General features: G+C 41.6%; 1 protein-coding gene across 33 annotated transcripts in view; it reads right to left on the bottom strand.

Annotated features, from left to right (window-relative positions):
• Positions 1–859: 859 nt before the first annotated feature.
• Positions 860–26,319, bottom strand: part of TRPM3 (transient receptor potential cation channel subfamily M member 3) — a 938,690-nt gene continuing 913,230 nt past the window's right edge. For 14 of the 33 annotated variants that reach the window (XM_030919570.1, XM_030919571.1, XM_030919569.1 and 11 more), the window contains 4 exons: positions 25,607–25,757; positions 25,291–25,490; positions 21,983–22,115; positions 7,771–9,223 (listed from right to left, as the gene is read on the bottom strand). In XM_030919570.1, the coding sequence (XP_030775430.1) occupies positions 7,771–9,223; positions 21,983–22,115; positions 25,291–25,490; positions 25,607–25,757 (1,937 nt within the window). Of the gene's footprint in view, positions 9,224–21,982; positions 22,116–25,290; positions 25,491–25,606; positions 25,758–26,319 lie in introns of all 33 variants that reach the window. The other 19 variants (XM_030919577.1, XM_030919579.1, XM_030919575.1 and 16 more) reach the window with 6 other exon arrangements.

The raw sequence follows: 26,319 nt of genomic DNA, 5'->3' as shown, positions 1-26,319 counted from the left end.
TTAAAAGAAATTAAAATTGTAAAAGATCGCTATATTTCCACTCACAAATTCACCCACTGTTATGGGCTGAATTTCATCCTCTCAGCGCATACAGAGGCCATCCAGGTAATGCTCTGAGTAAAGGGAACTAAATGGAAGAGACAGAGAATGGTGGGGACTGTGGTATATTAGAGAGTACAGGCTCCTTCTAAAAGAGCACCCAAGATGCCATGATTCAGCTGATTATTGTCGTATGAAAACACAGGTCTCATATTACCAAATCGTCAGGTTTTTTTTAAAAGAAGCTAGGAATCTGGAATTAAATGTGAAATCTATCATTTATGTATGTATGTAGGTATGTATGTATTTATTTTGAGTCAGGGTCTCAACCTGTTGCCTAGGCAGGCTGGAGTGCAGTATGGCGCCATCTTGGCTCATTGCAGCCTCGACCTCCTAGGCTCAGGCAATACTCCCATCTTAGCCTCCAGAGTAGCTGGGACTACAGGCATGTGCCACCATACATGGCTAATTTTTGTATTTTTAATAGAGATGGAGTTTCACCATATTGGCCAGGCTGGTCTCGAACTCCTAACCTCAAGGGATCCTCCTGCCTTGGCCTCCCAAAGTGCAGGGATTACAGGAGTAAGCCACCGTGCCCAGCCTCAATTTTTAAATGTTTCAAATTTAAAAAAAATTGTGCTGGCTAATGATAACCTTTTCCTGCTGGTTAGATATGACCCACAGGGTACCAGTTTGCAACTTCTGCTCACTGGAACAAGTAATTTGTGGAGCCCTAGGCAATTATGTCTACTCCGAAAGTTCTTAGCATGAGGATGGTGAAGATTAAATGGCAGCAAATAAGTGCACAAGGAAGTCCAAGTCATGTTTTAAACTACTGAGTTTTTTTTTTTTTTTTTTTTATTGCAAAACATTTGTTACAGAAATTTCAGAAAGTTTTTCCTGTGGTATCTGCCAACTTCTGCTCTGAATTATATATCTAAACAATCAAGCTCAAAGTGCATTGTGAATCCAATAATAGACCTTTAAAAAGAACAATTCTGCTAAGGATTTATATATATTTATAGTGTCAATAGATATGCAAACCATGGTCTATCCATACACAAGGAAAAGATGTATATATATTTACCAAACCCAATTTCAAAACGATTGTATTTGTAGGAATTCATTTAAAAATGATATCTGAATAATTTCCCCCATTATAAACTAGGGTTAGAACATTTACAAATGAGAGTCTAGGTCCTATGTTATGAAATGGCTATGAGTACAGTATACCGCACGTACTGTTTTTACATAGCGGTAGCAGCAATATAAACTCAGGTCAGACGCAGTAGTGACAGGAAGCAGGTAAGTCTTCATACCATGCTATGGTACTCTTCTTCTGAATCTCTCTCTCAAAGTTTCTGTGTTCAAGTTTAGAATTATGTGGCTAACAAATATACATGCATATATCATTCAGAACAAGAGTAACTCTGAATAAGGTGAGTTTCTTTCCCCCTGACCTCAGTTCTCAGTGTATTTTGTGTGTACATTCACCAAGTCACAATCAAGAATCTGATCCTGTTGGCTCTAAATCAGAGGTTCCAAACTATTGCCTTTGGGACTGAATGCTGCTGGCAGACATGTTTGTTTGGCTAGCACAGTGTTTGGAAAGCTGAATTTGAATGTCTTTGTGGTGGGATGTGTATTCTCTCATGCCTTACTCACAAACCCTACTTCTTCTGTTGACTTTCACCAGTCCAATTCACACATTTGTGTGTTCTTGATCTGGCCCCTACACATCTTTGAATTTGCAGCCTCTCAATCTATGTGCAGATGGCTGGTTTTAATGATGTGTGGGAAGCTGCGGTGAAGATGTTGTAGGGCTCTTGAGATTTAGAGAGGCAAAAATTGGATGAGGTCAATGTGAACACCAGTCAGGATAGAGGCAGGAAGAGGCTAAGTTGATGGGAAGATCAGGACTGGGACAAAGTCTAAATGTTTGGCTTTTTCCAAGTGGCTGCTGTTTCAGCTTACTGTGCCAGAGTCAACAAGGTATAAAGGTAATGGGGCAAGGTCTGTTGGTCTGGTGAAAAAGCAGCTAGTCTTGGACTAAGAGAAGAGAAGCAAGTAGAGGGCAGAAAGAAAGTCACACATCCAGGCATGAGGCTGAATTTCCCCCTTTGCCCCACAGGCCTCAGCCACCTGCCTCTTCCAGAGGAAGGCATGGGTCCTGATTGGCACTGACACTCTTTACAAAGCCTATGGACTTCTAGCCATACACATGTCTTTTCAGTTTCCAGCACACAAACATTGTGCAAATGCACAAGGGCCTGCAGGTTTAAGGAGGCCAGTAGACTAGGTAAGGTAAGGAAGGGAAAATTCACCTCACTCTTATTGCCATCTGGATTACCTGGTCACCAAAATCCTCTCTTAGATGACCTGTGGAAACAGTCACATGTTGCTTTCATTAGCAGTGATGTGTGCAAGGAAATCATCAGAGAAAAGATAGCACAACTACCTTCTGAGAGGAATTAAAGAAAAGAAAAAAGTTGCTTTTCCTTAATTGGAACCAGCCTTTCTTTTGGTTGACTCCAATCTGAGAGACAGAATATCCAACTTGTAAAGAGAAAGCAGGCTGAGAGGAAAGTTTTCTCTATTCATTTTAGGAGCAGTCAGTTACAAAACTGTGCAAATTGGCTCCTCTCTTTTCCAGATGTTGAATGGCTTCTAGTAACAGTGATTTTCTAAAAGAGTAAACTCTTTAGAATCACCCAGTGCTTGATCAGACACCCAAACACACGCCTCCCACCCCCAGGCTAGGCTCACCCCCAAGGTGAAGAAGCCACAGACAAGGAGGGAGGTCTCTTGTCATATCATTGGATCACACATTCACAGCGATCTGCACACTTCTGCACTATCACAAATGGACTTTTCGCTCTCATCTCTGGCTTAGCAATTTACACCCAGTAGCTCTGAAGAATCAGAAATGTGTCTTGCATATATCACATATGCACAACACCTAGATCTTGGCAGACCCAAGAGGTGTTGGCTTGCCATCTCTGGGTCCCATGGCTATACAACCTGCAGTTAATACTTTATTTCATATTATTTGTTCAGTGCTTAAAAAAAAGGATTTAAAAATCTCTTGGTTATTTTTTTTTTTTTTGTTTTTAATTTTTCAAAACTGAACATAATCCCCATAGTAAGAAGCCCAACTGTTTGAGTGAATTCCTAACTGGCTTAAGCGTCACAGCAGGCAATAGTAAAATGTTAAGTGCCTTAGAAAAGTCAAAAGAAATGCATAAAGCAGTACATGCATTTTGTCAACACAAAATTAAGACCGGGTTTGGAGAGAGATTACTTCATTTAAGTCACATTGTTATTGTTAAAGGATAGTGAGTTATAATGCAATATCTAGGCCAAATATATAACCACCTACACACTAGCATCACTTTATCTAGAACAACATAGTGTTACTAAATGAACATATTTATAAAATACTGTACACTGCTTCTGCATGGGGTTGGCAGATGTAAACAAACAGCTAATTCAACTGGAGTTTAAATTATCATTTTAAGTTCATTTGTCATATAGTCTTTTGCATAACATGCCAGTTCATCTTTCATGAAATCACAACTTGCCTACCACAGCTCGCAGGACTCATTGGAGGATATACATCAGCTTACACACATATTTTACAGTAGTCTACAGGAACATGAAAAGCATCAAGCAGATCAGGAACAAAAATGCCCGGTTCACAAAGATGCTAAATAATATGGAATTGGGAACCTAATTAATCATTGCAACATGTGCTTCTTTATTGAATGTTACAGATTTATAAATGATTATAAAGCTGTCCTGTAACGTTCATTAATTCAACCACATGCTACAACTATGCTGGGTTAAACATGGGTTACATACATGTTTACATGTGTTTTATAATACAGCATTGCCCAACATATGAATGGTATAGCCTATAGATAGAGCATGATGGATGACTGGATAATATTTATCATCTTTAAAGAAATTAAACAGCCCAAACATTCAGGAAGATTAGACTGTACAGACTCAGGAAGTAAAATAGAAAAGTACTATCCAGTTATCTACCATAATATTATCTATAGAAACCATGTTTTAGAATATATTTGAAACATTCAGAAGAAACACATTTTGTGTTTTTATGAGTACATTTTTCTCATCTGATTATTCTTATATATATATTTTAAAAGGGGAACTTTCAAAGTGCTAAATAATATCCTAGACCTGGAAACTCAGACATTTAAAAAAGTCCAGTTCTGTAAAGTGCTGTATTATGACTGCTAATATACCTTTTGGCTTGCAGAGATAACACAAACTAGTCATGACAATTATACCCAAGCTTTCCAGCTCCTCATTCAAATCGATCAAGGAGGGGTCCTCTAACTATAAATATAAAGTATATTGGTTAAGCAGGAGACCTCCATGGTCATTTTCATAAAATATCCTTAAATTTGTTTTCAAAAGGAACAAGCAATTTAGAACAAATCATTACATATAGTAGTATATAAAAATTGGCACCTTTGAAGCAGATGATTAAACCGAAGCTATTACTTCCTTGAGCTCTCTATGACTTTATTTACGGTCCTCAGTAACTTGCTGCTCATAAACTGCTTAATTCACAAAGACAGGTAATTAACGTCCCCTCCATCAGGGATGTGGTGGAATCAATGGGCTGAGCATAAGCTGACTGCACAAGGTCACAGAATCAATGCCACATCGGTGCACAGAGAACCCGGAAATGGAAGGAAATGGACTGAAAAATAACACACATATATGTGCACAGGAAGGAAATGGCTCATGGAAGTTACACAGTTTGTGTCTACAGTCATTTAAGTTTGGCTTATATATTTCACACGTTTCACAGATGTTAGAACTTAATTTTCATGCACAACAAAACAATCAGGTAATTGCAAGATCAGGACCGTTGAGTATTTAGTTTCCCAGTTCCTATATTTTTCTCTCTGAAATCACAATGAATGGAAACACTTGCACTCAAAATTTCTTTCCCTCACTTCCAATCTGGCCCAGAATGAGGCCGTGGAGGTGTTTGATATCAATGAATAATGTTTTCGTCTCCTTCTTGGGTTCCTCTATAGACCCTTCAGGGAGCCTTCAGCATTGTGATTGTGCTTGATACTTAAAATCATCAACACGTTAGGATGTAAGTGCATTAAATTGGCAACATCTAATTTAAATAACAAAAGTAAAAAAATCTTGGTTCAAACTCTGGTGCTGAGATTTGGCCTTCCTGAGAATCACAGAGAGATGGTCTCAAATGTAAAGTGCCTATTACAACTGTATTAACTATGAACAAACATGGTTCCTTTTCCTCGTTATCAATCAATATGGAACCAGGGGCTCATGAACCCTTTCAAGTTATACTGCAACTTTGCATGTATGTACATTTTTTTCTCTCTGGAGAGAGGGCCTAGAGTTATCATCAGATCCTCATAGGGATTCATGACTCAAGGAAGTTTAAGAACAACTGATTTATTTTCAGACCCACTACATGTTTGCTGAGAGGGAAATAGCCAGTGTGGGGCCCAATAAAATGTTAAGTGTTTCTAGAACAGCTGTAAATAAGGGAGTCTGGGTGTTTGTTACCAATTCACCTAAATGCCAAGGAGTGAAAAAGGAATTAATTCTTTATATATGTGACCTCATCACGCGTCTTATACCTGAATTGCTTATTCAGAAGAGTTTTTAGTTTTTTTATCTTACATTTAAAGGCCATGTATTTACATGATTTCACAAGATGAAGTCAAACTTGGTGTTTTCAATTATAATTAAACAAAAGAACCAGGTAGTACCTCAGGCCAGGAACAATAGGTTGTTTTCCTTAAAGGCTTTATTCTTTTTTAAACATTAATGAGCCAAATAGGAATCCAAAGATTTGGGGTCAAGATTTCTTTATCCCACCTCCAATCCAGATTCTGATCTAGAAGATTATGCCTTTACTTTAGAGTCTGTAACACTAGCTGGTTTAAAGTTGCATGTCTATTCAGATTGTACTTGGCGTAAAAACTTTGTTTAGGAAAAGCCAGAATAAATAAGATGTCCCGATAGTGAGTGATTTCAGACAAAAAAGGGCAGAAGGCAAGCAGTGAGTCATTTTGACAACTCTAGTTTGATATGAGAAAAAGTCATAGGAATTTTTTAAAAATCATAATTTCAACATTTGGTCTAATAGCATACTGAACTCTTTCAATGGAACTTCTCATATATTAAGAAAATCTTTTGATTACAGTTCAAGGTGATAGAAAAGTCCAAGCCTCTTAAGAAAGCTCTTTATGTCTATTTATTTCATATATAAATATGTGTCTCTGCGTAAATGCATATACATGTGTATAAGTGGCATATACTATAGAACTCTTTATATGGTTTATTTGCTTTCTATTTTGGTCTACTGTATCTTTTTTTATAGCTCTGTCTATAAGAAAAATATTCATGGTATGCTTGCAACTGATGGCTTTGGGTTGATACCAAACTCCCAGTCAAATCTAAGGTTATTTATAGTTTTGAAACTCCCTTAAAAAGTACTTTGGAACATTTCCATAGAAAAGATACCAGCCCTTGAAAAACTCCAATTAAATTTATGCTGAGCTCAGATTAGATGGCAAAACTCTAGGTATGAAAATATCCACATATAACCATATATTCATATACAAAATGGTCATGTGATGAGTGGTGTGAAAAATTGGCAGTTATGTCTTGGAGGTGTTCAGGAGGATGTGGTGGAACCATGCAAATGATGACGGTCACACAGCAGCACAACACACGACATGAACGGTGAGAACAGAACATCCCACATGGCAATTTCAGGCTAGTTCTGTCCACTGTTTTTTTTTTAAGTTCAATATTACATATTCATTGAATGAATTCATTGATGACAGGTGAGATACAAAATAAATTAAAAAATATAAAATTATTTAATTACATTCATCCTGAGCTTGCTCGACTAGACTTGAACGCCCACTGTATATAATAAATCACTTGACTTTTGTTTTTTTTTAAACATCAACTCTTCTTTCATTTCGACTGCAATACAAAAAGGCATTTCTGTTCCCTTATTTTCTTCAAAAAAGGATAAACAGTTGTGGCACCAGAAGTGAATAGATAAGAGACAGGTGAACTATGACTGTTACCTTGTTTTTTCTTTATAATGATCAATTACAGAAGTGTTGGCATGAGAAGGATGTGGGACGTTAGGTAGAACTGCTTGCTGCCGGCTTATACTGAATAAAGAGGATGCTCTTCATCAGTCACCAGTGATGGAGCCAATGTGAAAAGAAAACAGAATGGAAGTTTAGAATATCTCATTGTGTACACTGGCTATTTTATTTTATTTCGCAATTTAGCCCTGCATCCTACAACTCTTGATAATGGTCAGAAATCAACAGATGCCTCCTGGCATGGAGCGTGCTCGAAGCCCCTTGTTTCCCCTGCTCTCATGGCTTTCTGCCGTGACTGCGGATACATTCATCTCTAACCCTTCCTTTTCCCTCTCTTCCCCCTCCCTGCCCAGCAAGTGTGAACATGCCTTAAATCCCCTGTGTCTGGCACTGGGTCAGATCAAATGCTTTCTTGATCTGTGGCCCAGAAGTCACCTTTGAGTTAACACCTCCCAAAGCATTGCTTGTTTTGCTCAGCTAAGAATAAAGCAGGTATGATTCAAGGAAGGGGGAAAAGGTGGAGTTGGAGAGAATGTTAGGGCTGGATTCTTGAGCCTCCTGTGATGGATATTAAGAAGGTCTAGTTGTGCTTGCTTTCAAAGCTTTGGAACGCCGATGTTCTGGACAGTCTCCTCATGGACAGGCTGTCCCCTCGGCCCTCTGGCTTGGAGGACTTGCTTCTCTGGAAGGGATTTCGCAGGCTTGCTGTGTTCCGCTGCCTGTCGAGTTTGTCACTGATGGAGAAGCTCTTCCTGGTGTGTGCATATGGCGCGCTTGGCTCCTCTGCCGAGTAGCTGTTGGCGCGCTCTATCTTGGGAACAGTGATGTTGTTGGACAGGGTTCTGTCTGAGTTATCACCCTCCTGGGAGGATATTGCAATGGTGGCTCTGCGGCCTTTGGCCTCATTCTCCTCACTGTCAGAGCTGGGGTGACTCAGTTCTGCTTCTCGCTCAGGATGGCAGCAAGATAAATCCTCCACTTTGTCTCCAAGACCTCCAGGGAAGGCAGCTCTGTCCGCAATTGCTTGAGGGGCATTGACACACCTTGTGTCAATACAGTCTGTAATACTTGTGTATTCTGCTGTTTTCACAGGCACCCCAAAGTTGGCATAATAGCTCCTTGAGGGGGAAAACATAAAGCTATGAGATTTCACGATGGGAGCCTCTTCCAGAAGAAAGGGTGTGGTGGCTAGGTAGCGGCTGCTTTTGGAACGCTCAATGGTGTGGTACATTGGAGGGTCTGAGTCCCAGGGGTTTTGGCATTCTGGAAGGTGGGTATAGTCTGAAGAAAAAGATCTAGTGTCCATGGAGGTGATGTCCTCGAAATCAATGCTCCGGCTTGGAGGTTTGTCTGTGGGTGCAAGGGTTGCATAGGCACTACTTGAATGGGCTGTGGAAGGTACTGCAGTTGAAAAGCTTGGCTCGCCCAGCCCAAGGATGTTCATGGAATTGTCCAGAGGGTCTATATCACAGTGGAGCTCATCCATAGCAGAGACATAGATGTCTATACACGATGATGGTCTTCTGGAATCAGGAACAATGGCCAAGGTGTTGGCAGGGGCTGCAGGAGCTTTGGGTTCTTTTGCTACAGAGTGGGAACTAGTAGCCCGGTGTAGGCTCAGGGACCTTTCTTTAAAAATACTTTCCAACTTTTCTATACCACCTTTGTCTTTCATATTGACTGAATAGAAAGAATGGCTTCGCATACGGGGCATTAAGGTTGGAGAAGTTGGGGACATGGTCTCCTCACCTGCAGGGTCTATACTCTCTTGGAGCTTGAAGGTGTTCCCTTCCTGGCTGTTGAAGCTGCTCTGGCGGACAATGTAGGCTGCGTCCGTGCAGTCTGAGGAGGTCCTCGAGCGGATTTTGTTGGACTCAGCCCTCTCCAGACCTGTCAGGCGCTCCAGGGCCGTGGCCATGCGCCCGATTAGGTCTTCCAGCTGTGCCAGCCGGATGTCCACAGTCTGGAGCGAAGCCTTCATGGAGTGCTCTCTCTCGTTGACTTCCTCCAGCCGCATGGACATGTTCTCCACCCTGTGTGAGGAAGAGAGAATGGGAGTCACTCGGCCTGGTTCATCTGCTGGGGCTTTAGAGAGCAAGGATATTGCCTGACCTTGGTACCTTCAATGGTGTCTTCCCAGAGGGAAGACAGGTTACAGGTGTTGAGAGGGGTTGGGGAGGAGAGTACGGCATTGATGCTGTGACAGAATCCCAGAATTCAAATCTTTTTGAGCTAGAAGAGGCTTTAGAGATTATCTAATCCAATGATTTTTTTTTTTTTTTTTTTTTTTTTTTGAGACAGAGTCTCGCTCTGTCTGTCCCCTAGGCTGGAGTGCAGTGGCGCGATCTCGGCTCACTGCAAGCCCCGCCCCCCGGGTTCACGCCATTCTCCTGCCTCAGCCTCCCAAGTAGCTGGGGCTACAGGTGCCTGCCACCATGCCCAGCTAACTTTTTGTATTTTGTTTAGTAGAGACGGGGTTTCACTGTGTTAGCCAGGATGGTCTCAATCTCCTGACCTCATGATCCGCCTGCCTCGGCCTCCCCAGTCTCCCCAGTGATTTTTTGTTTTAGCTGTCAATCCCCCTTTCCCTCAATGAAATGGAATGCACAACCCTGATAAATAGGCACTAAAATGGAACAGTCCTTATTGAAGTAGAGTGGGGCCAAGCCCACCCTGACCTAGCTGTGGCTTGAGGCAGAGGATAATGACCTAACTAAGCATTCGGTTGTTGGCTTATCAGGGTCACCCACAAAATGAGAATGTTGCATGTTGAAGATTTTACCCAGAATTTTGCAATGAAATTTTAGAATCTAGCTATTTTTATTGCAATACACATGTAAAATTTGTATTCCATGGATGGGGGTTATTTTTATTTTGCATTTATACAATAATTTTTGTTGCTATTCATGATCATCTTTTTAGAAGGTTGTGTCTCTAAAGGAATTAATATGGCCTAGTTACTGAGGCATCCAGGATTGATCTAATTTAATCCAATCCTTTCATTCATAAAGGAAAAGCAAAAATCAAGAACTTAACCAAGATTGCATAAAGCAATTTGTTGTAAACACTGGAGTATCTGTCAATAAGTCAATTCTTCTACTTCTCTCTCTGTCTCTCCCTCTCTGGTTAGCTGATCACAGATGCCTTATATTACAGTTATTGCTAGAACTCTCTATCCTCCCGTTGGAAATTCTTTTCTTTTTAATATTAAATTAAATTAACTTTTTTAGAGATGGAGGTCTCACTTTTTTGCCCAGGGTGGTCTCAAACTCCTGGGCTCAAGTGATCCTCCTGCCTTGGCCTCCCAAAGTGCTGAGATTACAGGCATTAGTCACCATGCCCTGCCTTTTGTTAGTTTGTTTGAGACAAGAGCTCACTCTGTTACCTAGGCTGAAGTGCAATGGTGTGATCATGGTTCACTGCAGCCTCAACCTCCCAGACTCAAGTGATCCTCCTGCCTCAGCCTCCCTAGTTCTGGGACTATAGGTGGATGCTACCATGCTAGCTGTTTTTAAAATTTTTTGTAGAGACAGAGGCTTGCTGTGTTGCCCAGGCTTGTCTTGAACTCCTGGGCTCAAGTGCTTCTCATGCCTCAGCCTCCCAAAGTGCTGGGATCACAGGTGTGAACCCTGGAAATTCTTAGGGGCATGGTTTGTCTTATATTCCTGTTTTCATTTCTATGTGGTCAACCTAATACCTGCCAGGTGTCAACAAATGGGTCAATGACATTTATGAACTTGATTTCAATTGTCACTCAGTCTGCCTGGTCATTTATTTAAGACAGAGGCCACATATTAAAAATAAAATCATACCTTATTTTTCACTTGCTCAAATTAACTTGGAAAGGATAAACTAAAGCCAAGTTACAATTTGAGCTCAAACTTTCACTCTTAAATGTCCAAAGACAAACCTTTTGGTGAATTTAAATGAGACCCAGGCACAACTTTTCTGGAGAGGATTAAAGTGACTTTTTCCAATCCTTCCAATATGCAAAGTAAATCGTTTGCTGATTCTTAAGGCACTTGCTGCAGGAAGACCATGGCTACACAATATGCTTCACAGTGAATGTGGGAATTAGGCTGGGTCCCTGCGGTCTGTGGGGGTGGTAGTGAGGTTTTAATGACAGCATCACTTCTATTAGGGAAGCACATACACTTCATATGCCAGAAGCAGGTTATATAATACAAGAGGCATGTGGAACTCTGGGAGACCTATAGACTTCTTAAAAACCTCCTTTCCTGCTGGCTAGGAGCATGGGGGTGTGACTCCCCTGCCTTGGGGCACATTTCTGCCTCTCTCAGGAACCCCCCACCCCCACTCTGCTTTTATCCTTCAGCTTCCCTTCACCCAACCAAAGGTCCCAGCCTGCCCTCAAGAGCCCTGCTTGTCATTTTTTCTTTTGCTCCCTCCTGCTGCCCCATAACCAACCCAGCGCATCTCAGGGGCCAGGCACACTCTGCCACCATGCCCAGGTGTATTCCCGGAAGACTTGTACATTGAGCTATTCTGTATCTGGCAAACTCAACGCCATGCACTAAGCTGACACAGCTAATTCAGAAGGAAAACACAGCTTTTCCTTCTTTCACTTCATTTTGTCATATAAACATAGCCCAAGAAACTAAATTACTTAAAATAACAAGTTTGTGTGTCTCATAGACTTGCAATTACTTTTTCACTATCTAGCCTATGGAGTTTGATTTTGCAAGTACTGTAGTTAAACTTTTTACAATGCAATCTGTTATATTTATTTATTTATGTTTGAGACAAGGTTTCACTCTGTCACCCAGGCTGGAAGGCAGTAGTGCAAACATGGCTCACTGCAGCCTCGACCTCCTGGGCTCAAGTGATCCTCCTGCTTCAGACTCCCAAGTAGCTGGGACTATAGGTGAGCACCACCATGCCCAGCTAATGTTTTGAAAATTTTTTTATAGAGGTGGGTTCCACTATGTTGCTCAGGCTGGTCTTGAACTCTTGGGCTCAAGCAATCCTCCCGCCTCGGCCTCCCAAAGTGTGGTATTACAGGCATGAGCCACTGCGCCCGGCCAATACATTTTGTTAAGTGTATAAAATACTTGTTCATTTAAGTCTAGAGGAGGATAGATCATGCATTTCTGTAGCATGAGATGTTTTGCTTAACATACTTTAGGTATTGGGTCTCACTAGCTCTCTAGTGCTAGGAGAGTAATAAGAGGCAGGGTAGTTTTATTTCTCCTTCTCCCTTTCTCTCTGGAGCCCAGTGTGTACAAGGTTGGTACTGACAGAGATGAAGTTGCTGTTTTGACCTAACTGTAGTCATTGGTCTGAGTGCTGTGAAGTATCTCCTTGCCATGGCCTGTGCTGTGGGGTCCTCTCTGTCCACATCCCACCCCTGACCTTCAGCCCCAGGATCCAACACTATAGAGAAAATTTGTAGGTGAGAGGCAGAGCTGATGCACCAACACATAACAGAAGAGTCAGGACCTAAAAAGCCGTGTGTCCCTATAGCCCCAGCTACTCAAGAGGCTGAGGTGGAAGGATGGCTTGAGCCCTGGAGATTGAGGGTGCAGTGAGCTATGACTGTGCCATGGCACTACAGACAGCCTGGGCAACATAGGGAGATCCTGCCTCCTTTTATTTAATATTTATTTTTGTTTGTTTTTTTTCCTGAGACTGGGTCTCACTCTGTCACCCAGGCTCGCGTGCAGTGGTGTGATCATGGTTCACTGTAGCCTCGACCTCCCAGGGCTCAGGTAATCCTCCACTGTAGCCTCCTGAGTAGCTGGAACCACAGGCATGCACCACGACACCCAGCTAATTTTTGTACTTTTTGTAGAGACAGGGTTTCGCCATGTTGCCCAGGCTGGTCTCAAACTCCTGATCTCAAGTGATTGATCACCCGCCTCAGCCTCCCAAAGTGCTGGGATTTTTACGGGCAGAAGCCACCACACTCAGCATTGGTCCAGAGCCAGGACCTGGTTGCCTGGACATAGGCAGTAAACAACTGGACACAGAAACTGAGTAGCCCAAAGAGATGAGAGGAAAGCAGAGGAGGTACAGGGGGAAGAGTCTCTTCAGGGAAAGAGAGAAGGTACGTGGTGAGAGCCCCAAGAGTGAGGAAGGATGGCTGCAGGGTGTGGAACCAGGGAAGGGAGGCCTGTTGGAACAGGGCCAAGCAATATTCTTGTCAAATCTTTACTCTGGGCTCTGAGATGGGCTGAAATGTAAGACTTGACTAAAACAGTAACGGACTGTTTTCTCCATTTTCTCCCAGAATTCTGGGTGTGAAACAAGCCAACCATTTAAATGTATGATCACTTACGTCATGGACCCAACTGATAGGGGTTTGACATACTGGTTATAAAAGAATTAAAAAGTCCTAGAGTCAAGGTTACCTATGTTTGTTTCATAACTAGACTGGTTCCGTTAATCTTTTTTTTTTTTTTTGAGACGGAGTTTCACTCTTGTTGCCCAGGCTGGAGTGCAGTGGTGTGTTCTCAGCTCACCACAACTTCTGCCTCCTGGGTTCAAGCAATTCTCCTGCCTCAGCCTCCCGAGTAGCTGGGATTAAAGGTGTGCACCACCATGCCCAGCTAATTTTGTATTTTTAGTAGAGACGGGGTTTCTCCGTGTTAGTCAGGCTGGTCTTGAACTCCTGACCTCAGGTGATCCACCCGCCTCGGCCTCCCAAAGTGCTGGGATTATAGGCATGCGCCACTGCACCTGGCCTTCCTTTAATCTTTAAAAAGTTTTTTTGAGGCTGGGTGCAGTGGCTCACACCTGTAATCTCAGGACTTTGGGAGGCCGAGGCAGATGGATCACTCGAGCCCAGGAGTTTGAGACCAGCCTGGGCAACATGAGGAGACACGGTTTCTACAAAAATAAAAAATTAGCTGGGTGTGGTGGTCCACGCCTGTGGCCCCAGCTACTCAGGAGGCTGAGGTAGGAGGATCACTTGAGCCCAGGAGACTGAGGCTGTGGTGAGCACAGATGGCACCACTGCACTCCAGCCTGGGTGACATAGTGAGACCCTGTCTCAAACAAAACAAAACAAAGTTTCAATGTAATTGGGCAGGTGCCACAGATATAAACAGGCCTGAGGTATACACCAAGAGTTTTGAGTCGTGATTGTAGTCACTGAGAACTGATACTGATCAAAGAATTTGGGGGATAAAAATGAAGATATATATGGATGATAAAAAATTTGTGGATAATTTAAGGAGACAGATTCCTAAAGTGACTAAGAAGAAAAGAGGCACTGCAGAGAGGAAGAGATGCTATGAGAGGAACTCCTTATAGAAATTTCCCTCTCTCATATCTCCAGAATTCAAATGCTCATTTCTGAATAATTCAAGTGGTGATCACAGCAGGGACACAACAGGGTGCTAGAAAGCTGTTGGGTGGCCATGAGAGGAGGCCCAATAGGTGGGTGCAAAACCCCAGCTAAGATGATGACTAGCCTCTTCAGCCAGTGAGATGAGGAAAACAGCATTCAAAAGAAGATTCTAGCAGCACGGAACATTTTGACTTCCACATGCAATTTCTTAAGAATTGTTATGCTGTTTTATGGAACCTTATCTTCTTTTCTGATAACCTTGAAATGTGGTGAAAGGAAATGAGGTAAAATAACAAAGTATTGGCAGGTCATGCCTATTCTAAAATTCCTTCATCCCCTGAGTGCTGGCAGTGGGGTGCATGTAGGATGAGGGCAAAAGCAATCCCATATTTGCATGAACTCAATCCTGTTGGAAAAGGGCACACAGGTTTCAAATCAAAGGCAATTATACAGAATAGCTAAAGCAAACTCTTGCTTATCCACAAGTTGATATCTAATCTATGAATTATTAAGTCCTTTAGGGTCACCTACCCTTCCCTTTGGGTTAATTATCCTTCTCATTAACTCTGGGGAGAAAAAGAGAAACAAGTTTAAACTTAACTTGGTTAACGGAGAGACCAAAGATCAGCTTCGGAAAAAGATAATGGTGGGTGGTGGATGAAGCTCCAGTTTTTGGCTTACACTGATTTAAAAAAATATGACTTACGAATTTCATATCCCTAAGTCATTTCTCTCTGCCATTGTTACAAAAAATTATAAGTTGAACGTACTATTTTTTTCTGACTTTTTAATTTTGTGGGTACATAGTAGGTGTATGAATTTATGGGGTACATGAGATGTTTTGATACAGGCGTGCAATGGGAAATAAGCTCATCCTGGAGAATGGGTAACTGTCCTCTCAATCATTTATCCTTTGAGTTACAAACAATCCAATTACATTCTTTATTTTAAAATATACAGTGAAGTTATTACTGACGATAGTCACCCTATTGTGCTATCAAAGAGTGGGTCTTATTCATTCTTTCTACTTTTTTTGTACCCATTAACAATTCTCATTCCCTCTCCAATCCCCCACTACTCTTCCCAGCCTCTGGTAACCATCCTTCTCCTCTTTATGTCCATCAGTTTAATTGATTTGATTTTTTAGATCCCACAAATAAGTGAGAACATATGATGTTTGTCTTTATGTGCCTGGCTTTGAATATACTATTAATAGCCATGTTTCTATCACTTTTTGGATCTAGGTAAAATGAAAAAGGGCAAAAAACTTAATGGCTTGGGAAAGAATACTGGATTAAAAGATGACACTGGGAATAGTGCTAAATCCTTGCATTTGCTTAAATGTTGTCATCAAGGAGAAAATTCAAACCTCAAACTTCTTCTGACGAGTGAAGCCTGGCAGGTGGGGTGATGGTGGATGATCTGGATGCTTTAATCAAGAGTCTGGGAATTAAATGACTATAGGCAGGCAGATCAGGAGTGTAGGTAAGGCAGGCAGGATGTCAGATGATCGAGGCAGGGACTCACTCTGTGGCAGTGGAGAGCATGCCCAGTCCAAAGACATATTCAGGATGAATTTTAACAATCACTGCAAGTCCAGCAAAACAGCCCTGTGTGGGTAGATGCCACCCAAAAGTCACCGTTTTTTGAAGTATGCTTTCAATGGGTTAAAGGAACCCAAAAATAACTCCCTACTGTGATCACCAGAAAATGTAGGTAACCCTTAAGAACCAATGGGAAATAAAAAGAAATGCCAGGAAATTGGAGATAGAAAAAACTTTTCCTGATATTTAAAATTCCTAGATTCTAGAAATTATATAAATTTGACATAAATTCTGGGCAGCATTATAAAATGTCTCAGTAGTAGGTAATTAAACAGATGGTATTTTTTGATTGCTTGAAAACGATAAGGTTAACAGGAGACTACATGAGATCATTATTAATCTTGCACCTTTTTTGATAATCAAGACCAATATATTGATATAGATGTGCAATATCTGTGATGTACATTGTGATTTTAGCCAGGAGGTTGACATCCTGGGCCACCTGGAGAAATGTGAATACCTAGCTGGCTAATTAACCAAAGGAGAGAAGGTAGAGCAATGAGCTGATGTCATGAAAGACATTTTTTTGGAGTCATGCAGTGATCCTCTGACTTGGTTCACCTGATCTGTGCTTGTGAACATTTTGGTGAGCTATGTCAAATACATAGTAAGTGTGGTTATCAAACAAACGATGGCCTAAAGTTTGTTTGATGAAAAATTAATATGCTAGGTGAAAAAAATCAGGATCCAAAATTACTTGAGGTGCTGAAATAATGAGCTAAAGGGAAAAAAATAAAGAACAATTTTATGGTAATGAATATTAAGTCTTGATTCTAGGTTAAAACAGACATTTCACAAGAAGAAGTTTGAGTATATTGAATCAGCTCATGTAAAAAAAAAAGCCCTGGTTTAATTCATTGAAAGTGTACTCTGAACCAAAGATGTGACTTGGTTGCTAAGAATAGTAATATAATCTTATAGCACACCTAATGTGTAGGTCAAAAAATAATAATCACAATTTATTGAAAGCATAATACCTCATATATGCATCTCAATAACTTCTAATACTCTACAGTTAGGTCTTAATACTCCATTTTACGAATGTGAACATAGGTTAAGAGGAGTTAAGTAAGCTGCTCAAGGTCACACAGCTAGTTATTGCAGAATTAGTATTAAAATGTTGTTATATTATGCACATTGTACTGTGCTCTTTCCATTATACCATGAAGAGAACTCTGTATGTACTAGTCCTACTCTATATGTGCTAGTCCAGTACATGGTAGGTGCTCAAAAAAAGTAAATGAATAGATAAAGGAATTAAATCTAGGCTCTAACTACAACACAGGGAATTGAGTTTAACTTAGGCACCACATTTAAAGGATGTTGACAATTTAAAGTGCATACTTGAGAGAGTGAGGAGGGTAGTAGATGATCTGCTGGAATGCAGGGTAAGTAATGAAATGATCTTGGGATATCTACTTTGGAAAAGACACAGCACAGTGGGAGATGACAATGATCTTCACATATGCAAAACATTATTTCAGAGAGAAAAGATTTATTTTAACTCTCCCTTCCTTCCTTCCTTCCTTCCTTCCTTCCTTCCTTCCTTCCTTCCTTCCTTCCTTCCTTCCTTCCTTCCCTCCCTCCCTCCCTCCCTCCCTCCCTCCCTCCCTCCTTCCTTCCCTCCCTCCCTCCTTCCTTCCCTCCCTCCTTCCTTACTCCCTCCCTCCTTCCTTACTCCCTCCCTCCCTCCTTACTCCCTCCCTCCCTTCCCTCCCTCCCTCCCTTCCCTCCCTCCCTCCCTCTTTCTTCCTTTCCTTTCCTTTCCTTTCCTTTCCTTTCCTTTCCTTTCCTTTCCTTTCCTTTCCTTTCCTTTCCTTTCCTTTCCTTTCTTTTTTCTTTTCTTTTCTTTTTTCTCTCCTCTCCTCTCCTCTCCTCTCCTCTCTTCTTTTCTTTTCTTTCTGGGCGGACTCTCGCTCTGTTGTCCAGGCTGGAGTGCAGTGGTATGATCTCTGCTCACTGCAGCCTCCACTTCCCGGGTTCAAGCAATTTTCCTGCCTTAGCTCCCACAAGTAGCTGGGCTTACAGGTGCCTGCCACCACGCCTGGCTAATTTTTGTATTTTTAGTAGAGATGGGGTTTAACCATGGTGGCCAGCCTGGTCTCAAACGCCTGAACTCAGGTAATCTGCCCACCTCAGCTTCCCAAAGTGCTGGGGTTACAGGCATGAACCACTGCACCCAGCCTTAATTTTCAGAGAGAAAAGTCTTTTCCTGTATTCATTCCTAAGACTAGTAGCATAGGCACTTTCTTCTCCTTTCCAGGAGGTGTTCAAATCAAGGTTGGGTGTAACTAGACAGTGCATTCTTTCAAAGTAGAGTTCCTATATCCCTTCCTGCTACTCAGGCCTTGCTCATGCTAGTTGCTCAGAACATGTTTGTTAAGTTGCCATTGGTCGGGTGTGTGGAGGAAACAACTGCTTTGGGTACAAGCAATCTGTACTCAGTGACTTCCAGAACATTTTCCAAATATACGATGCCAGAATTTTATATGCTCCACAGTGAATAATTCAGCACCATCCTCTCCCAAGTTTGGACTTATAGCTGTCCATTGGTTTTCATCAGTGGTTCTCAAAGTATGGTTCCCAGACAAGCAGGGTCAACAATAACATCAGTATCATCTGGAAACATTTTAGAAGTGCAATTTTCAGGCCTTACTCCAGACCTAGTGAATCAGAAACTTTAGGGATAGGAAGGGGGGGTACCCAGCAACCTGTGTTATAACAAGCCCTCCAGATGATTTTGAGACCTGTTAAAGATTGAGAACCACTGGGTTGGATGTTTCTGGTCATCCCTGCTGGGATGCACACAAGAACTCAATGAAGTTGCATGTTTCCTGAGGACTGAGGCCTGCCTTGTGGATCCTTAGTGTGTGGCTTACTGCCTGGCAATGGTGAAAGCCCAGTATTCACATGTTGAAACAGAATTGAACTCATAAAAGGATAGTGAGCACAGCATTTGATGGAACAGGCATCAAGAATTGGTTATCCTCAGCCAAGAGTCCACAACTCCTCATCGGGGGAAAAAAAAAAAAGCTAGTCACCAATGTTGCCTAATAGATGAAAAGCTTGGTTATTTGAGTATAATTATCATTAGTTAGATATTGTCCCAAGTAAAGCAGAGGGCATTGGTTACTCTACTGGCACATTATATTCTAGAATTGTATTGCTCTAGATGCATCAGGGTCATTGCTATATAAAAAAGCGGAAAGACAAGGATTTTTCAGAATCAAGTTCCTATGAGGTATTAATGATATCCTGAATATTGTATTTAGCTCTTTACATGCCACTATGATGCAAAAGTGTGATTGAATAATGATCTATTTAAATGGATAATTATGGGAGTATCTTCATATTTCTAAGAAGATTCATGCAAATACAACCTGTATAAATAACTTGTGTTTTAAGGGTAGTGGCAGGAGGAGGAGTATGAAGCTCACTCTGGAAAGAAACTCCTTTTCCTAAGTCTTTTAGTAGGACAAAGAGGCAGCTCTTAATGTTGTTGATTTCAAATCTCTGTTACTGGGGTTATCTAACATGAATGTAAAATTATATTCTACATACTGTATAGAATATACACAGCTAATTTAATTTAACCATATGTACCTTTCCAAATGTCTGTATATACATACATATATATACACATGTGTATATGTCTCTATCCCTATCTTTCTCTCGCTCAATCAAATGTAAATAGGACAGGTGATTTCACCTGCCACTCCATTCAGAATGAACATGTTCTATCTAGAAGAGGTTTGAGATTGGTAATATGGATCTACTCTTCCCTTGGTTAGTCTCTGTTCCGTTGCGCACCCCATGGTGTTTCTGTTTTGCTGAGTGCAATTTCAGTGTTGAGAGACATTATTTTTTGGTTCACTTACAAATGCAAAAAAAAAAACCCCAGCAACAACAATGATAATAACAACATTAAAATTCCAAAACCCACACAAACAGAAGCAGCAGAATGAAGCCTGGCTTAGGTTTGTTTCTCTGGCACCTGGGCTTGGTCTTGAGGTCATCTTGGTCTTTCAGGCCCCTGTTACTCCAGGAGGTCAGCTTAATGCCTAGGACACAGGGAAGGTGGGTCTACATTCTGTCCTGGACTTCTGGGAATTGCTCACCTTGGCCATCCTCTTTGAGGATGGAGCTCTGTAATCACCCAGAAAGGTACAGGGCCTTGAGGAAGGAGTATTCTTAAAGGGTTTGCAGGCAAGGGGCCAGAGGCTCAAGTGGATGTACTGTAGTTTCTTTCTGTTTCTTTTCAGAAAGAATTAGCGAAATGGTCACAATTGATTCACATGCGCTGGTGCCTGCACCTCCTTGTTCTTATTCCTCAGGGAGGCGAAGGCTTCCTAGCATCTTAACACTCTTTTTTCCCTACCTCTCTTTCCCCCAAGGTCTATGGCTTTTCTGAATTTAAAAAGCATTTCAAAGGCCTGTAGACAAATGCTTTGTAAACATGTCTGAGCAATGGGTAATGTGTCCACATAGAACAATTTCTGGGGAACCACATGGTTATATGTCCATTAATAAATAGCTTTCTCAAGGCTTCAGAATGAGAAATATCTTCAGGTTTTAGTTTCTTCTTCCGTTTGCCAGAAAATTGCTTTACATTATATTATCATAAAATGGTCTATTTTGCAGCAACAGATGTGTATAAAATCTGTGCACGGCTTTAAACTTTATTAGTATTGGCTGAGTACCGATGGATACTATCACTCAATGGCATATGTGTATATACCTACTTATATAGACTGAATTCTTCAAAGAAATAAAGGGCCAGGGACAAAATATACCATTTATGTAATTCCTACAGAGCCACTAGAGAAGCCTGAAGTGGATGAGCAGACAAAATGTCATTTCATAAAAACTGGAGGTGACTGCTTTGAATCTTAAAAGCCTGAGTCATACTGAATAAAGTCGTCAATATGTTAGGCCTTTCCACACTATTTCTAATTTGCTTCTGCCATCTTTATATTGCAAATGCTTAAAATGTAAAGTTACACCTATGTTTTGTAATATTCTGGGTGTTCTTCGGAACAGTGGTTCCCAAATGCTAGGTTTTGCATGTGCCAGCCTGGAATGAAGTTTTTACTAGTCTACAGCAAAATAAGAAAAATAAGAAAATGTAAGTGTATTTTCATAAAGCTAGACTTATTAGGTTTAAATAATTCTCTTTATTTGAAGATCTTGCTGTCTCTCTTTTTAATACCCTGAGGTGTATCCTTCAGACTGAAGATTTTTCTTATAGCCCTGCTGGCTATACTATTTGTCCAATGAGATCTAAATGTATATAATCACCTGGTAGAAAAATCTGCTTTTATTTTATTTTATTTTATTTTTGCTTTCATCTTGTTCTATAAAAAGGAAAAACAAAATTCTGGGGAAAAATCCTAATTATTATTTTAGCTAATTTATAACTCCCTTACTGTCATTTATTCAGAAGGTATTGGGCATCCATATAAGGCAGGCACTAGGGCTGTTGAACTCCTTTGAAAAAGACATTCAATAGTCTACACAAAACATAAATTAATGGAGACCCTAGAGTCAGGTTGAGTCTCATTTGGTTTTTGTCTGGGTCAGAACTTTCCAGTTTCTGCTCTGAGCCAGCAACCTCAGGCCTGTCCTGTACTCAAAATTCTCTTCTGTCTGGGAGGACAGCTGCTACTGCCTGTAGAGAAGTCTAGGATCTATAAGTCTGAGATTTTGATATATAGACACTTTGGGCAATGTTCTTTTTTCTCATAAGCTCCATGATTTCTCAGACAATAAAAACAAACACAAAAGGTCTCTGTTTTGTGACTGTGTGAATAAATTCAATGGATAAAGCATGCCTTGGCACAACACATCGGCGGGAGGCATGTGTCCACAGAACACACCTTTCTGAAGTCACCCGTATCCTCTCATCATTAGACGAGTTGAACCGATCATCCTTTTCTCTGAAGTATTCTTCTATGCACTGCTCTTCAAAGTCATGTACTTTCTTGAGCTCATCATCGGTTATGAAAAGTTCTGTAAAAAAAAAAAAAAAAAAAAAAAAAGGAAGCCATGAGGGAGAGAAGTAAAAGCGATGGCATCTGATTTGTGGGACTAGTGACATTCCCAGTATAAATCCAGGTGGGAAAAGGGGCCTAGATTCCTTGCTAGGTCTCAAATGAAATCCAAATCCAATTAGGCAACTTGCATCCAATTAGGCAACTTGCATCGTCTTCCTGAACATGAAATTTATCATGGGTCTGTGAAGTTCACCTGGGCGTATCTGGTTTGCTGCAGGAGCTGGGTAGAATTAGGCAAGTTGTGAGGCCAGGGAAAAAGCTAAATCAAGGAAAGGGAAGCTATTCAGAGCATAGAGTATCTTAAACGCTCAAAAACTTCTGGGCTGGGGATGTGGCAGAGAGACATTGTTGACTGGCCTTACTAAAAGCCCTTTTGCAACCCCATTCTCCTTTTTCCCTTTTCTGAGCTTAGAAACCCAATACAAACATTTCCAGCTTCTCTTGAAGCTAGCAGCAACCACAAGGACCCAGTATGGGCCAAGAAATAAAAGAAGTCTGCTGCAGGGAGGAGTGGTGTCTTGGGAAGAGATTTTACTTTCTTGATAAAATATAGAGATGTGGTTGCTTCTTTCTACAGTTTTTTACCTTCTCCTCTTTTTCCTGCCGGGAACATGAATGTGATGACTGGAGGTGAGGCACCTATTTTGTGGCCATGAAACAAGAAAGCACAAAAGGAATAGCTGAGCCTAAAAATAGCAGGACTCTGGATCTTTGACTTCAATGAGCCATTGTTGAGCTCTGGGCTCTTCACTTTTTGTTAAGTGAGAAAAAGAAAACCTTATTTATTTGCGTTATTGTTAACCTGGTTTCTGTCAATAGAAGGTAAATGGATTCATAACTGATATAGCAGTAGAAAGAGCCCAGTGGAAAACTGAACCTTTAAGTTGTTTATGAATCAGGGTTGGGGGAGAGAACTGCTTTGCCAATTCTTAAATGGGACAAGTCGCTCTTCTAATCCCATGCCCTAGAGATGTGATAGGGATTGTTCCAAATATTTGGAGCCCTGGATTTTGGACCCTCGGGGATTTAGTTTGCTGAGGTGGCTCTTGCTTGCTTTGAGACATTAGCCTGAATTTGCCTGGGTCATGGAAAGTATGAATGTAAAAGCAGGTGAGAGAAAAGAAAATACCAGAAATCAAGACGGCTCTTGTCAAATATGGGAGGCTTCCTGAGGTGAGGAAGACCTGTATCACAGGGGACACTTGAGATTCACTCATGAAATTACACAGAGCATTAGCCTGGAGGGAGGGGAATGAAAAAAGGCAGTAAGAGAGGCCCTCAAAGCTCAGGCGATTGCTATTGCTGCTATTGCTATTGCTATGTTTGAGACTCAAAGGAGTATATTTAACACTTATTCTGCTGGCACTTCATTTAACTTCTTTGGCTATGCACAATGCCTTTTTAACAAAAATAAAATACTATTTTTTTAAAACTCCATCAATATGTCAACTTTTAACAATAAAAGTTAAATTTTACATTTCAGAGTGTTTTTGTCTGAGACTCTGCCAGAATTTGGCAGTGCCCTGGGTTCTTTTAATTAAGGCTACAGATGGATAGTGAAAAGTTCACTTTCCCCAACTGATTCATACAATGCAGTCTCTGACTTTCACCCTTTCCGACCCAGCCACAGCAGTAAAATCTTTCTTCTCTGAGAAAGCAGACATGGCTGCTCTTCCCTTCTGAGCATCCAGTGACCTGGCAATGCTTTTGTTGCTACCATTGGTGATAACAACAAGAAAACCCTGAACAGCAACTGCATGGAGCTGACTCCCATCTAGCCCAATGTCTGGCTTGTTCAGGTTCTCTGGCCTTCTGTGAGGGTGTGAGCACCAGAAAGGAAATGGATCTCTGGACCGTCCTACTTCCTGCATTGTATTTACAAACACTCTCTTCCTAAGCTCTCTGGATAAGTGAGGTTCCTCTTCTACCACAAATTAATCACGTTTTATTGTAAATTATTTTGGGACTCTGAGCTAGCCCTCAGCATGTTTATCCACTGTAGGCTATCATTCATTAGAGCATCCCGCTGCCCCTGATTTTGTATCTCATGCTCCTCCACATTGGTTCCTGAGTTGAGAAGCTTAGGGTTTATTTCATAGGTCATCCACCCCGACCCTCCAACTTTTCTCTTTGCTTAAATTTGTGTTTCAGATGAAAACAGTGAATTCTGGAATTCCCAGGTCTCTCTAATTTTAATGTCTAAAAAGAAGTCGGGCATTGCAAGGTCAGGGAGGGTATTAAGGGCTTCAGATTTAGAGAAGCTGTTGACCAAATTGTTTTGGTTTCAAATCTTAGGTATACTGGTGACCATAGAGAGGGAGGTAGACTCCTGGGCTATAATCCCAGAGGCTCTTGTTCAGCAGATTTGATGTAGGTGGCCTGTTTGACACACTTTGAGAAACTGTAGGAGCTTGCTGGTATGGGACTGGATTCCCAGTGGTTCTTAATGGAGCGTGATACCCAAGGGGTATTTAGGAAATCTGTGGGAGTCACTAGTATTTAATGTGTGGAGGCTGGATATGCCAAACCTCCTGCAATGTGTGGCACAATCCTACACAACAAGGAATTGTTCCACCTCAGTGCTAATAGAACCTCCTTTTAGAAACACTGGGCTGGAAGGTGGATGGTGAAGGGTCTTCTGTTTTGTCCTCTGAGTAACAGAAAGGAGGGCTGGTCTTCTCATGAGGCAATCTAGGCACAACCCTAAGGTTTAGGAAAATGTTTAAGATCAGAAAAAAATTATAGGTCCAGAAATTATTGCTTAAATTATATACAATGTGGCCTTGGGTGGCATATTAATATAGTTGATGTATTTTGGGTTGAGATCTCTGGGAAGCAAGAAACTTAGAACTTATGAAGGTGCTAAAACAGCCCTGCTGGAGGCTGATTGTATCTCTCTAAGAAAGACATGAGGCTAAGAGTGCTCAATTTCAGCCTCTACCATCTTCTTTCTGACATTATTTCTCATTCAAGCCAATTCCCTTATCCCCCAGTCCTCTCCAAGTCTTCAGAGTTGTCCGCAACCTGCAGGAGGCGGGAGGAACTAGGTGGCCATGTGATCCTGCATGATTGCCATAGGAAGTGGTAGAGATTTCTGAATTGTGGCGGCTGCGCTGTCGCTTGAAGCTTACTCAGGCCGTAGTCCCTTTCATCCGGGTCGCTCTCGTGTTTCCTCCATCGGCAGCACAGGTGCTGGAATATCATGGTCATGTGGCTGAAGATGATCAGGGGTGGGGGCAGAACCGGTCTTTCATGGAAAGTCATGATGAGCTGATACCTCTGAAACTTCCACACTTGGTTGGATATCGATTTTACTTCAAAAAATGTGTTGCTAAAATAGAGACCAAAGATAATCAAGTGAGAAAAACCCACTGTTTTCTGAAGCATCCACTCCCCTTCACCCCTGCTGTCCTCATCCATCCCATGTGCTCCGAAGGATCCACTTACTTAAAGACAGCAATGAGGAGGTTGACCAGCAAGATGTTTGCCACTAAGAGGTAGCAGGCCATGATGGCCGGCACGATCCAAGCTCCTGTCTTGCAGGGAGGCAGCTGGATTATTTTACCATCCTCTCGGGTCTCATTCTGTCCACAGGGAGCTGGAGGGAGCAACACAGGCAAGAAATGAGAAACTGGCAATTTGCGTTAGAAAAAAAAAAAAAGAAGATGGATTTGTATGAGGGTTTTAGATGGAAGAAATACATAGCCATCTCAAACAGAAAAAAGTTCCAAACAAGCCAAAATTGAAAAATGAGAACTTCATTAATATCTCGAGGGGCTGCTACTCTGGCAGTGCGGGACCTCGGTTCCACTGTCTCCCGAGGTTATCACCTGACCAGAAGAGGGAGGTGGAGCCACCTGCTTGCTCACCCTGCCGCTAGGCCCCCACACTGGGTGAGTGGCACTTGGTACTCCTTCTGAAGCCTCGTGAGGACTTTTCTTGGGTGTGCCCAAGGAGAAGAGAGTCCCACCACTGGCAAGTTACTTTCAAAATGTGCTGTAGAGGCTGTCACCCCGACAGCTGTAAGAGCAGCAGCGTCTTGGGGCTACTGATCGGGAATTAACACCGGGGCAGCTGTTAATTGCTGCAAGAAACAACCTGGGAGCTCCAGCTAACGATTTGCTGTCTCGGTACAGAAGGAACAACACAGGGCAGTGCCT

The sequence above is a fragment of the Rhinopithecus roxellana genome, chromosome 16 (assembly GCF_007565055.1).
Source record: "Rhinopithecus roxellana isolate Shanxi Qingling chromosome 16, ASM756505v1, whole genome shotgun sequence".
In the NCBI taxonomy this organism is placed as follows: domain Eukaryota; kingdom Metazoa; phylum Chordata; class Mammalia; order Primates; family Cercopithecidae; genus Rhinopithecus; species Rhinopithecus roxellana.
Note: the sequence above shows the minus strand (reverse complement) of the source record. Positions and strands in the feature narration are given on the sequence as shown.